General features: G+C 39.3%; 2 protein-coding genes across 2 annotated transcripts; both read left to right on the top strand.

The window, feature by feature from the left end:
• Window positions 1-390: 390 nt before the first annotated feature.
• LOC125375882 lies at window positions 391-5,847 on the top strand. Its single transcript, XM_048386817.1, has 9 exons — window positions 391-853; window positions 1,266-1,347; window positions 1,710-1,760; window positions 2,117-2,130; window positions 4,077-4,236; window positions 4,467-4,589; window positions 4,691-4,825; window positions 5,199-5,388; window positions 5,755-5,847. The coding sequence occupies exons 1-9, from the start codon at window positions 508-510 to the stop codon at window positions 5,845-5,847; spliced, it is 1,194 nt and encodes a 397-aa protein (XP_048242774.1). The 5' UTR covers window positions 391-507.
• Window positions 5,848-10,942: 5,095 nt separating this feature from the next.
• On the top strand, window positions 10,943-12,613 carry LOC125375881 (fibronectin type 3 and ankyrin repeat domains protein 1-like). Its single transcript, XM_048386816.1, has 3 exons — window positions 10,943-11,033; window positions 11,678-11,728; window positions 12,027-12,613. Exons 1-3 carry the CDS (start codon window positions 10,943-10,945, stop codon window positions 12,611-12,613), a joined length of 729 nt encoding a protein of 242 aa, XP_048242773.1.
• The last annotated feature ends 1,065 nt before the right edge of the window (window positions 12,614-13,678 follow it).

Below are 13,678 nucleotides of genomic sequence, written 5' to 3'. Positions count from 1 at the left end.
ACTGCTACTGCAGGATTGCGTTAAATGGGATGTGAGCCGTGGATATGTACTTACATGTAATACAGACGTTTTAACATGTAGTGTTCTCACAAGCTGTGTCTGTGTTGCCGTGACCACTACCTACAGACCATGTGACTGGGGCAGGATGTGTGCAGGGATATGTACTTACATGTATATACAGACGTTTTGTCTGATAGTGTTCTCACTAGCTGTGTCTGTGTTGCAGTGACCAATACCTACAGACCATGTGACTGGGGCAGGATGTGTCCAGGGATATGTAATGACATGTATAGACAGACGTTTTGTCTGATAGTGTTCTCACAAGCTGTGTCTGTGTTGCAGTGACCACTACCTACAGACCATGTGACTGGGGCAGATTGTCTGCAGGGATATGTACTTACATGTATATACAGACGTTTTGTCTGATAGTGTTCTCACAGGCTGTGTCTGTGTTGCAGTGACCACTACCCACAGACCATGTGACTGGGGCAGGATGTGTGAGGGGATATGTACTTACATGTATATACAGACGTTTTGTCTGATAGTGTTCTCACAAGCTGTGTCTGTGTTACAGTGTCCACTACCTACAGACCATGTGACTGGGGCAGGTTTGGGGAAACATGCGATCAAGCCTGTCCTCCAGGTTGTGCCCTGGGTTCCGACAGAAACACCAACTACTGTCAGACTGACACTGGAACGTGCACTCGGGGATGTCGGCGTGGTTGGCATGGCGACCGATGTGAGAAGCTGTGTGGCTGGAACTGCATTGCGAACACCTGTCATCAAGGAAGTGGGCATTGTACCCATGGCTGCAGAGGGAGATATACAGGAGAGTTCTGTGAAGCAGAAACAGGTAAATAGGTGGAACCCAATCACGGAACCATCCTGCTGAGTCACCGCAGCTTGAGAAGCGTCAGGTAGTGTTAGGCGCTCGAGGCCAGATAATGAATAAAATAATACTTGTTCAATTGGACGAAAGAAGATTAAAATGTCAATATAGTAAAAACCGTATGTTTCAAATACATAATCTGTTGAATGTAAGCCGTTGAAAGTTAACGTTTTATACCTAATATTTATTCTACTTAATCCCCTAGTGTTTGTCTGTTACAGGCGAGGGGCACAATAGACAGACTAATAAGTCATATTGTGGCTGTGTGTTACAGGCGAGGGGCACAATAGACAGACTAATAAGTCATATTGTGGTTCTGTGTTGTAGGTGAATGGCTCCTTAGACACACTAATTACTCATATCGTGTTTGTTACAGGTGAGGGTCACATTGCACAGAGTATGCAGTTGATGTTATCTGTTGCGGTCTTAATCTTTTTGACAATGTGTTGCTGGAAGAGGTGAGTTTACTTTGTGTAGGTCGGGTTCTAACCTCACACTACTTCAGCATCTAGATTATGATCAACTCATTTTGTTCAGCATAACTTTGACATATTTTACATGGGTAAAATGTTGTACTAGAATCTACAAGGTTTCAGTTGTACGAACACACTAATGTTACTCTATGTTTTGCCATGATGCCATCCTTATGAGTGATGGCAAATGTATCCGATCGTTCAATGATGACAATTTCAATTCAGCACAAGACATGGTTTTATGAAAAATTTGAATATATATTAGTGTGTGGCAGCCAAAAGTGGTTGGTGTTTAAGAGGAAATGTCAGCAGGTGCCCTGTGTTTTATCAAGCACATCTCTTTGCAGTCCACGATCTAGAAGAACGTTTTACAAAGGGTTCACGTGGCTGATAAGAAGGTAATTCTCATGAAGACCTGTTCTTTAAAGCACACGGTAGTATCTTCTCTATATGATTGTTGGTAGTGTTACTGAAGAGGTGGTGAGTAAGTTTGTAGTAGTTCAGTCATATCACGGCGTGTCGGCTTGATGTGGGTGTAAAGCCGGAAGTGATGCAGGTCACGGACGTTTACTACTCTTTGACACCCACGGTTATGGTGCTGACAAACCTAGACACATCATCAGGGCGATAAGGGTTTATACGATCCTAGGTTTTCGCCATGCCTGAGTCACGCTACGACGACTGACCTAACCGTGTCGCTTGTTACTGATAAATATATCACTGTTTACTTACCTCCTCTTTTATTCTTTTTCAGGAATCCAAGGTCGTGTAAGTGATGAATTTCTTTTTAATATTTTACTTGAAGCATACTTTTACACATACACAATATAATATGTATCTAAACATGTTATAGTGCTTCCATCTGGTGAACTGGTTGACTTGAGGATGTTGACGTTTTTGTTTCACTTTTTAGGTCTGCCCAGAATATTAAAGTTGATATTTTCAATAATTGACACTGCTATCGCTGACTGCCACGTTATCCACCATTTACTCAACCAATCATCAAGCACAGTCAACACAACCACACAACACACGGATGATATACTATGTCAAATTATAGGACTGCAAGGCCCTGTTTCATCCTTCTGACAGGAATATGTTGGGAAGAACAATAAAACAATTCAAGAGGTGGACATTCATATTTTGTCACTAATGCGTTGTCAGCAAGTTATCGTCAATAATAAAGTAATTATTGATAACCCTGTATCATGATATTTGATTTCATAAAGCAAGCGAGACGTCTTCAACATAAACGTTTTTGCTATGAATTAAACTATATGATATAGGTGCAACCTGACAGCATTCACGCCATAAGATATTGTTATATTATACATTCATATACCGTACTGCAGCCAAGTACATTTAGAACACATCATATGAATATGGCGGGAACAAAATTTACGGGAACAGTATTTTATCAAAGACAACACACAAAAATTGTACAAAATACATAATACAATGTAAAAAATATTGAAATTGGAGGGAGGATGTGTTCTCAATAAAATAATCAAATTCCTGTTTGCATCTCCCCTGCATAATTCTAGTAAAATATACTATTTCAAGTAATATTTAACCCATAGATGGCACACTTAAATATGTACATTGCAGCTATAGTAAACTGAAGACCCAAAGAAACTTTACCACTTGAAAAATTAAATTGTAAAAAATTGAAAACACAAGTTTAAACTAAATCAATGCAAAACACATCGCCAACACATCAATGCAGAAAGTGATATTCGTCAATGACACTTTATTTTTAGGAAATGAGAAAAAGTGAAAAAAGAACAGGCCGCCTGGAGGGCCGAAACTACACGTGTAAGAAGGTCTTTTTTAAGGATAGAGACGGAATGTTAGACACTCACACTAAGAGACCACCACAGAAATGCTACAATTGACACCCGAAAAACTTGATCGGACCCTGGGTATGATACAGATGCTAGCCACCCATATTGCTAGAAGTTTTGATTGCTCAAGTGCTGCTGTAACATGTAACAAACTTGTACAGAACTTCCTAGCAGCCAACAACGTCAACGTGTTGACGTGGCCAATACGCTACCAAACACTACTGGGATACCATGGATCGTCGGGTTCGACAGCGACCAAACCCCCGGCCAACCGACAAGAACTGATCCAGGGTGCCGTTTCACGAAAGCCTCTTAGCGCTACGACCTCCTAAACCACGTCGTAAAGAACCTCTTAAATATTTGTGCCGTTTCACAAAGACCTCCTAACTTTACACCCCACTGTAAACAACCTCCTAACCTACGATAGGTATGGGGCCCTTGTAACTAGCTTACGACATCCTAAGTCAGCGTCTGATATGGCGACACTATTGAGATTCAAAGAAATTTTGAACAGGAGAAACATTAGGCGAGAGCGAATATTCAGGGATAGGACTCAAGTGTTGGATACTTTGACCGACACAGAACTGATTGCCAGGTATCGCTTTCCTCGACATACCATCCTACAGCTGGTTGATCGGGTCAGCTCGGAGATCTCTCGGCCGACCCAACGTTCGCGTGCCTTACCTGTCCATGTTCAGGTGTTAGTAACACTTAGATACTTTTCAAAAGGGGGATTCCTAAGCGAATTAGGAGATATACATGGTATTGCCAAATCAAGTGTTTGTCGCGTGTTGGAAAAGACGACAGATGCAATCGTAAAGTCGTATGACTTGATCCGGTTTCCAACGCCCGACAAACACGCTTAACTAGCGGAGGATTTCTTCCACATCTGTGGTTTTCCGAAAGTTGTTGGCTGCATAGATTGTACTTTGATACCTATTCAACGACCAGCATTAGAAGAAGCAGTATATGTGTGCAGAAAAGGATTCCACGCCATCAATGTGCAAGCTGTGTGCGACGCCCAACTCCGGTAAATATCCTTGACGTCCTTGACCCTTGCAATGTAAACAAACAATCTAGACTTGCTGGTACTTTCAGATAATAAACGTCATTGTGTCATAATTGATTTGTCAATAGCTCATGTAGGCTTATTTATGTCCAAATGTTTCATAATTATTCGGCTTATTTAAATATTATTTTCTTAACGAATGTGGACTTGTGGATTTAGTTATTTATGTATGTATTTATTTATTTTTGCAGATTCACAAACATTATTGTCCAATGGCCAGGATCAACCCATGATTCACATATTTTCAACAACTGCAATTTGAAAAGGCATCTGGAGGAAGGGAAATATGACATCTGGCTTCTTGGTGATTCAGGGTAGGTACATGTATGTCCAAGTTATTTATGTCATGTTTGTCTTTTAATGTATACATACATATATATCGGGAACATTAATTTATCAAAACATTCTACATTAGGTATGCCTGTAGACCCTACCTCCTGACACCTGTCAACAACCCTGCAAATGAAAAAGAGGAGAAATACAACGGCTGTCATATTGGAACAAGGAACTCAGTTGAGAGGGCATTTGGATTGTGCAAATCTAGATTCAGGTAAATATTTAATTCATGGAAGGTTTATGTTTTAATTCAAGGTTTTGCTGAAGTAACTGGACTAATGAGCATGTGTATTGCTGATTGTATGTCATTCTGATTTCAAAATACCTGTGCTGTTGGCATGTATTTATCATGATATAACATTTATACTAACAGGTAATATAAAATATGCGTTTACCTGATGATAAGTATTACTTGCTAAACTATAATTATATATGAAATGATGTATAAATATTACACCATGATAACTCATAAAAGCACTTGATGTGGATCTAATTATTATAGGAAAACGTAGTATAAATGTTATATCATGATATATTCATCACTATATTTGTAAACACAACTATATAAGTATGTTACATCTGCTTAGGTGTCTACACAAATCAACAGGATGCCTGTTATTCAGCCCACAGAAGAGCATCAAAATTATTACTGCCTGCTTTCAACTTCATTATTTGGCAATATTACTGAGGTTGCCTGACCCTGATGTTCTTTGTGAGAATCCTGGACCAGAGGGGGACAGCAGTCCTGCTGATAACCACAACATAGATGGATGTAGAGTCAGGGGAAATCTTATCAACACTAGGTTTTAAATGAGTTAGCATACATATCCAATTGTGATACTTTTACTAAAAGGCCACATAATGTCAATAATCCTATACTAAAAGTTGTAAGGTAGCACTTTTTCAAAATCCAGCACCACTTTATGGCCTCACTTGTGAATATTGCATATTATTGTTTTTTGGAGTTTATGAAAATGTATTGTTTTTGTACATATGCTACATCCAAATAATAACACAAACAAACTAAACATCTTTGTGATCACAAGTAAACAGTAACATGAGTCACTGCCTTTAATCAAATTTGATTATGGGGGACAATGAGTTTCCAAATGATTTTTTATGTTCAAATTTTTCTCTTTCCAGGGCCAGGCTCTGTCTTTGGATGTCACGGATGTCCCGCTGCACAGACAGAATTTCTTCAAGGAGAAACATCTTTCTCTCCTCCTGGGTTTGTAAGGACTTTAATCTCTCCCAGAATGTCTTCTGAAAATATTTAGACAGTTTTGGGTTATATCAATGATATTTGGATGTTCATTAATATTATTTTATTAAACATTTATGATCATGATATGTAATACTGAAACCACTACATTATGAACAAATATATGCCATACCTTCATTAGATGTTTTCTTCATCAGAGGCTTCCCTTTAGGTTTTCCTTGAAAACAAATTTGTATTGTTATTAACTAGAATTCATGATATAGTGACTTGATTTTTTAATGTTAATACAAATTTACTATTGAATAAAGTTGCATAATGTTTAATACATACTGGTTCCATGTCAGTGTAAATTGTAACATTTGATTATCTTTATTATTAAAAATTATTTCATACCTGTGATAGTTCCACAATCATTTTCTCCTGTGCTTGTAGCTGTCAGTGGAGTGTAAAACACCTCCTGTTGAGAATCTGAAATAGATAAGTTGTGAGTGCACTAAAATATTTGTATTGAAGATATTGCTTAATTGTGCCTGACCGTTAAGTGCATCGAGAAATCTCAAATATTTCATTTGTATACATGTTTTCATTTATAATACATTTAATATGTAAGGGGAATTTGCCAATATGCAGGAGGAATTAGTTTTTGAATATGGCAATATTTAGTTTATTTACATCTTCAAAACTAAGAAATAAATGAGTTTGAAGTATTATTTACCAAACATTATTGCCTGTGTAGCTTCTTCAGCTTCATCAGCTACTGAAGGAATCATGCTGAACACTGTTAAATAAATAAAACATATTTTTCATTGGTGTTATCATAACAAATACTGTCAATATGTCATAAATATACCATCAAATACCAATAAAACTTGATTAAGTTACATACTTTATTGACTTTAGTACACATGTACATGAATCCCAAGAAGGAAGTGTCATCATTACCAGGTGTTTCCATGCCTCCTGAGATCCCCTCTATAGCACAGGGTGGAATCAGTTGTAGAATCTATTTAAAGAAGGAATTGGTGGCTATATTACTATAATAATAGTTTATTTTAGAATGTGTAATACACAATTAGTTTTTCATGAATTATGTCTATTGTCACACAAACTCAATATGTTTCAAACCATTTTACTTTATCAGGTACATATTGAAACATTTTGTTTGTAGGCTTCATGCTGACATGAATTTATGTTAATTATTTACCCTTTTTTCGGTTGCAGTTAGGTCATCTGGGGGTGGTCCACCACCAGTCCTCCTAGCATTCAGCCTCCTGGCTGACTCTGCCTTCTTCACACATCCCTTCATGTCCGTCCATTTCTTACGTACTTCATCCTCATTCCGGGTTATGTCACCAGTGGCATTTAGTCTGATATTCAAAATTATTATTATTATTTTATTTTATTATGATTAGTAATGGTGTCATTTGTGAAAATTATTTTAAATTGGTATCTTTATTTAAAAATATGACTGTACTGTGTAAAATTCGTGTAAGATGTTACTTTATTTGTTCATCATGAAAAAACTGACAAGATTGATGATGTGGTTTTGAGGAACAATCACTCACCCACTCCCCTGTTCTTTCATATTTGATCAGTATGCAATGATCATTAACAGTGAGAGGTTAATAAAATTTTGAAGTGAAGTGGTGGTTCGTAGTTGTTTATGTCATAAAGTGAAACCAAACAAATGAAAATAATCTGACCTTATTTAACTATCATTACATTATGTAATCCAGTCTAGATCCACTTCTCTCAATAAAACTTTCCCCCCATTTCCAATTTGTTTCATTATACCTCACATTTTATGACCCTTGAAACACATGACAAATTCTTGTTACGTTTTTGAACATTCTGGGTAACAAATATGTAAGTTGAAATAAATAAACAAATGAATATATAGTGGAATGTCCCCCTCCTTTCATGGGTGAAAATCATAGACTCACTTTTATATTTTATGAGAGTTTCATTTTAAGGTTTCATCAGAATAAAAGGCGCTTACTTCGTGGTGATATCTTTCCAAATCTTCTTCTTTGTATTATTTGTCACTGTATTTGTAAAGGCCGAATTCAGCGTGTCAAAATTACTTTCCACGCCTGACACAATGATATCTATGTCAGACGAGGTGAAGTTTCTCTTTCTTTTCTTCAGTCCAGAAGCCTCCATAATATATAACTTAAGGTCGTCTGCCGCTACGAAGGGGAACAACTCTAATATTACAATCTTCCGTGTTTCCACACAAGAGAGTTACTATTTTTGCCGATGCAGCTTGTCGTCGCTGTTATTTACTATTCAAACCCTCACACTTGACAGCTATTGATGGAACTTTGATGTGTAACAGACTATCATTAAACTCGAACAGGTTTGTAGTTATCTATACTCACCATATGAGCTTTTATTTCATTCATGTTTAGCATCTGGATCTTTTTTGATAAAAATTAACAGGTGCGCTTCCATTTCCGGTTTGAATTGTATAGCGTTGCTATGCAAGTTAGGATGTCGTAAATCGTAATCTCACTCTTATCTTAAGAGGGGTTTACGACGGGCTTACGATGCCTTTGTGAAACGGTCGTAAGACAAGTCATTAGGACATCCTAAACTAGGTCGCAGCGGTTAGGAGGTCGTAGAGCTAAGAGGCTTTCGTGAAACGGCACCCAGATCCCTAAGAGGAATGGCGATGAATCACACATGACGTCATCAGAACTTTTTTGTGCACCGGAGAGTTTTTGCGTATCTTCAAGAAGAGGGTGGTCAAACACGCTATTGCTGTGACGTGCTATTGAACGTGGCTGATTTTAGATGTGTGTGCCTTTTTTCCTAATAAGTTGAATGCTTGTTTTTGATAATACACCTCTTTTTGGTTGATTTCGTTGATTTTGATCCTGTCGAAACATTTTACTAAATGCATCCTTTGTGGTTTTTAAACTTGAGTGATTTAAAGCTGTGGTGAAGTTTATTTTTGTAGTCAGTTTAGATGTTTCATATATTTACACATGATTGTGCAGATGTCGGACCGATTTCTTGCAGTAACTTATTTCGGTTTCACATACATCAGACATTATGATCAGGACAGGCACCCCAAGGTACCAATTTCGGTCACACATACATCAGACATTATGATCAGGACAGGCACCCAAAGGTACTTGTTTCGGTCACACAAACATCAGACATTATGAGCAGGACAAGCACCCCAAGGTACCTATTGCAGCCACACAAACATCAGACACTATGACCAGGACAAATACCCAAAGGTACTTATTTCTGTCACACATACATAAAAAAATGTCTAAGTACCCTCTCTGAATTTTCCTGTGGTTCTGTCTTCAGGCCGTAGATCAAGAGATTCGGCTTTCTGTCATGAATTTCTTTAAGTGTGAGTCTAGTCTCAAAACTTTCAGCTTGCTCTGACAGTTTAGTCTTCAACAGTGCGACTTCCTGACGTAAATCATTCACCTCATCCTATTGGATTGATACCGTGTTTTCGATACCGTCCACACGTGAGGACATTTTCTGCATTTCACTTTTAATATCAGTTTTCATATTTTCTAGGTCATTACGAAGTTCTACAATTAACAGAGACAGTCTTTTTTCGGATTTCACTACAATGTCTTCAAAATATTCTTCGGATCGCGTTTTCGGAGGCATGGCGTTGTTTTAAAGCTGTACTCACTGTTGAAGATGTAATGTGGCGTTATTCTCATAAATCCTTCCCCTGCGTCTTTAGATTAATGGGAGCCCCTTTAGAATACAGTACCACAACTACTCGTCAGGACGATCTCTGCCGTAGGTCACATGTCACAAGACAAGCAACCAGTTTAAGTGAGAATCCGTCGGACGCGAACCCGCGACCTTCCGATTGTTAGCCTGACAGCTAACCGACTGAGCTACGTCCACACTGTTAAACTTAGTGCAAATTTACCTAGTCATGCCTATGACGTTACGGAACTGAACGAAAAGGCTCGAATAGGTAACGGACACTTACGAAGGTTACGGGTAGGCATGGTGTCTCGTGACTTTAGTCTACGGACACTTACGAATGATCCCGATGCCTTTTGACATACTCGTTCCATTCCGTAATCTACAAGATACCGAGTGGTGGGGAATGAGCCGATATGCCGCGAACTAAAAACGGCTCCAGGCGTCAGACGTCGAACTCGCGATATGGTATTTAAACATTCGTCGGGTGATTTTTGTGACAGAAAAGCGTGGTAGGGATAACTGTTAGGATGATGTGGATAATGGTTAGGAAGGATGGAGGAATAAGCATGACTAGTGACGACACAACGGTGAGTTCGCTTTTGAATCAGTACTGAAAAATGTAGCCAGTGAAAGTGTCTTGTGTGAATGTTCCAGGACAGTTTCCAGTAGCCAAAATATATAATCTATAATAGCCACTAAACGAGTACCTAGCTCCTAACCCTAATGATCGTAAAGGGGTGATTGATCGTAAAGGGGGTCCAAGGGTTAAGGATAGATTTAGTGTAATCTAATAGCCACTAAACGGGTTCCTAACCCTAATGATCGAAAAGGGGTGATTTATCGTAAACTAAAGGGGATCCAAGGGCTAAGGATAGAGTTTGGGGTAACCTACCCTAACACTGGCGACATTTGGTAGTGTTCAGCACCACTAAATATCCCTAACAAACTACATTCTTGCGCATAATAATGAAAATTAATGCACTGAAAAACTAATATATGTATATTAGTTCCCATTCATAACACTTTTAGCCACTTGAATTAAGAGAAAAACGAAAAAAAATATATATAAAAAATAAAAGTGCTTTCGTAGACTAGCGCTTGCTATAAAATGCGCTGCCGCAGTCTATATGCAGTAAACAAATATTCAAAACTCTCCACAGCGCTTGGCGTATTCAATGACATTTCGTGTAGAGATGATAGATCACTGGGAGGAGCTTATGCACAATCGATGACCCCTGACGTCACAGGGCATTGTTTCCCCGGTGTGACTGGCAACAAAATGCTACAAATTACGTCATAGGGTATGATCACGTGTTTGAAAAGTTTGTGGTATTCTAAAGGTAGGCCGATTAATGTTGTTTATTACATTGGTGACATTTTAATGCCTTTCGACTTCAAAATCTTCAAAGATTCATGTGGATAAAATCTCATGACAGTGGGTCGGGCGGAGCGCTCTACGAGTATGACTTGTCACTGTGCGTGCGCATCCGGAAGTCACCCCATGGTACTTATTTCGGTCACACATACATCCGATATTATGAGCAGGACAGGCACCCCAAGGTACTTGTTTCGGTCACACATACATCAAACACTATGACCAGGACAGGCACCCCAAGGTACTTGTTTCGGTCACACATACATCAGACACTATGACCAGGACAAGCACATGTGTTTGCTCTGACTTGGCCCAGACTGTCAAAATTAATGGAAACCTCACATATACATCACCAATTGTGTTTACATCTATAGACAAGTATTTTAGCGCACCCAGCCAAAGGGTTACTAACCTTTGAACATGGAAATTATCACTATTTCACCTTCTCACACCAGCATTTGGTAAACTGTGTCATTGTCCAACTTTGTATGATATTTTGCCTGATCATTATGTATACATAACAGCCAGGAAGCCTAGATTCTACTCCTCAACTTTCCTATAAACAGCCTCTACAATTAACAACTTGATTAATGTATTCCCTTATTATCTTATTAATTTCAAACATGTCAACTACCATCATCAAGAATCAATCTAAAAAGCAGATGTGTAGACACGCGTGGTAGGTAGCATTTATATTTGTGTTGTATATTTATGAGTCAATTAATTTATTTGACAATCACTAAACTACTATATATCTATAGGTTCTGTTTCAGCCTCGAGTGACCTGAGTGAGAGGATTCCACTGCTCTCCACTGCTTCACACGGTAGGTGGGAGAAGCCAACAGGCAGAAAGCTCACACCTAACCTTTCATTGAAACAGTGTATTTAATTACTAGTAACAAGCTGATATAAAGCAATAGATATCATATTATCTTAACAATTTCAAACAGCAAGTGTACTGAAAGTGTCAGTAACACGACCACCCCCACATAAATCGATTATTCTTAGTTAAGTACTTAAACCTTGTCCTTGGTTTATTGTTGTCATCCATATAGGAAATAGTTAATGATGTATCGTCGTTCATGTCACGTATCAACACTTTGAGTTTACTTTGTGGTACAGCGACTCCATCACAAGCAGACCGCGACCTCTACTACGCCAGCGCGGACGGGGACCTGGAGGGAGTGAGGCGGCTCCTGTCTGCATGTCATGTCAACATCAACTGTAGAGTGTGGAGCATGACACCGGTGATGGAGGCAGCACGTTGGGGGCACATACAGGTTGTGAAGCTCCTGGAGTGTAAAGGCGCTGATGTGTTACTGGTGGGCAATGGCGGTAACAACACCCTTCACTGGGCCTGTGTGAGTGGAAACTTGGTGACGGTGAAGTTTGTCCTGTCTCTAAACGTGTTGGACATCAACAGTAGAGGAGTGGGGAGCAGGACACCGGTGATATGGGCAGCAGTGATGGGACACAGTGAAGTGGTGAAGCTCCTTATGAATGAAAGAGCTGATGTGTCAGTGGTGGACGATGGCGGTGAGAACGTCCTTCACTGGGCCTCTGTGAAAGGAGACGTGGGGATTGTTCAGTCTCTGAACGTGAAGCACATCAATGTCAAGAACAAAAACGGGCGGACAGCGGTTGACATGGTGAGATCCATGGGACATCAGAGACTGGTGGATCTCCTGGTGTCCCGCGGCGCTCCGTGACATCAATGTCGTGTTTGTGTAGACGTTGGAGGGGGACCTGTGGTTTGCCGTTCATGTCGTCGTGTTATATATTTCCGGATTAGGTGAGAATGTTTATTGTGTTTTTGGAGAAATATAACTAGTTAAAAATCTGTCCATATATTTTGTCATTTGTTGTGTAAGGAACTTCGCATGATCAGGTAAGAAAATTAACTTTGTGTAGATATAGATGATGTGTGATTATTGTATAAACACCTTATCTCGTAATATAATTATTCAGTGTTAATTGTGTGTCATTAGTGTACAATTAATCTTGAAACAGACAAAAGCTGTTTCTTTATATCTCGCTGCACTCGGTGACCTCAGATTGAGCCAAGGTTCGCCCAGCTGATGTGGCGGCAAAGGTACAATGACGGTGACGTCACACTGTTGATGACGTCACTGCATTGCGGCCAAGGCCTTGCACCAAAGTGACCGGCCGTTGTCTCTGCCAACACAGGGCGGCACAATGCAAAAGACTTCATGACATTTGCACACAACACATGGACTATGTGGTAGTCATAATTTAACAAAGGCAGATATATACACTCTTCAGTCGAAGAGTCGATATATTTCATTTAATATTATAGATACAAATATGAAATATTGGAGCTCGATAGTCACATGTTGTCGTTGTTAAAATGCATTGACAAATGTTCATTGTCATGTTACATAAGGCCACAAGGTTGCGCTGAACTCAGTATCTCGTGTGCCCGCACCGGGTAGCAATCAGGGCTCTGCATCTCGTCAGCACTGACTTGATAAGAGTACGAATTCTGCACCATTCTGCCTGAATCGCGTTGGCCAGTTGTGGGAGTGTCTGTGGCGTGTTCTGACGTTGACGTACACATCGATCGTTTGCCATTGTTGTTACATGAACTGTAATATTGAAGCATCCGAATGTGGCAAGTAAAGTCCAGCAAGCGCCCTTGTTTGAAACTAGATCCCTAAATCATATCATTGTAAAGTACATCCTTACGATGATAGACATATGACATTTATGCCAAAGTAAACATTCATTAAGAGTTGCCTGTGAGTTTAATTTAC

The sequence above is a fragment of the Haliotis rufescens genome, unplaced genomic scaffold (genome assembly GCF_023055435.1).
Source record: "Haliotis rufescens isolate VD_foot unplaced genomic scaffold, xgHalRufe1.0.p SCAF_61, whole genome shotgun sequence".
Lineage (NCBI taxonomy): Eukaryota > Metazoa > Mollusca > Gastropoda > Lepetellida > Haliotidae > Haliotis > Haliotis rufescens.
The sequence above is the reverse complement of the archived record's forward strand: the minus strand, read 5'-3'. Positions and strand labels throughout refer to the sequence as shown.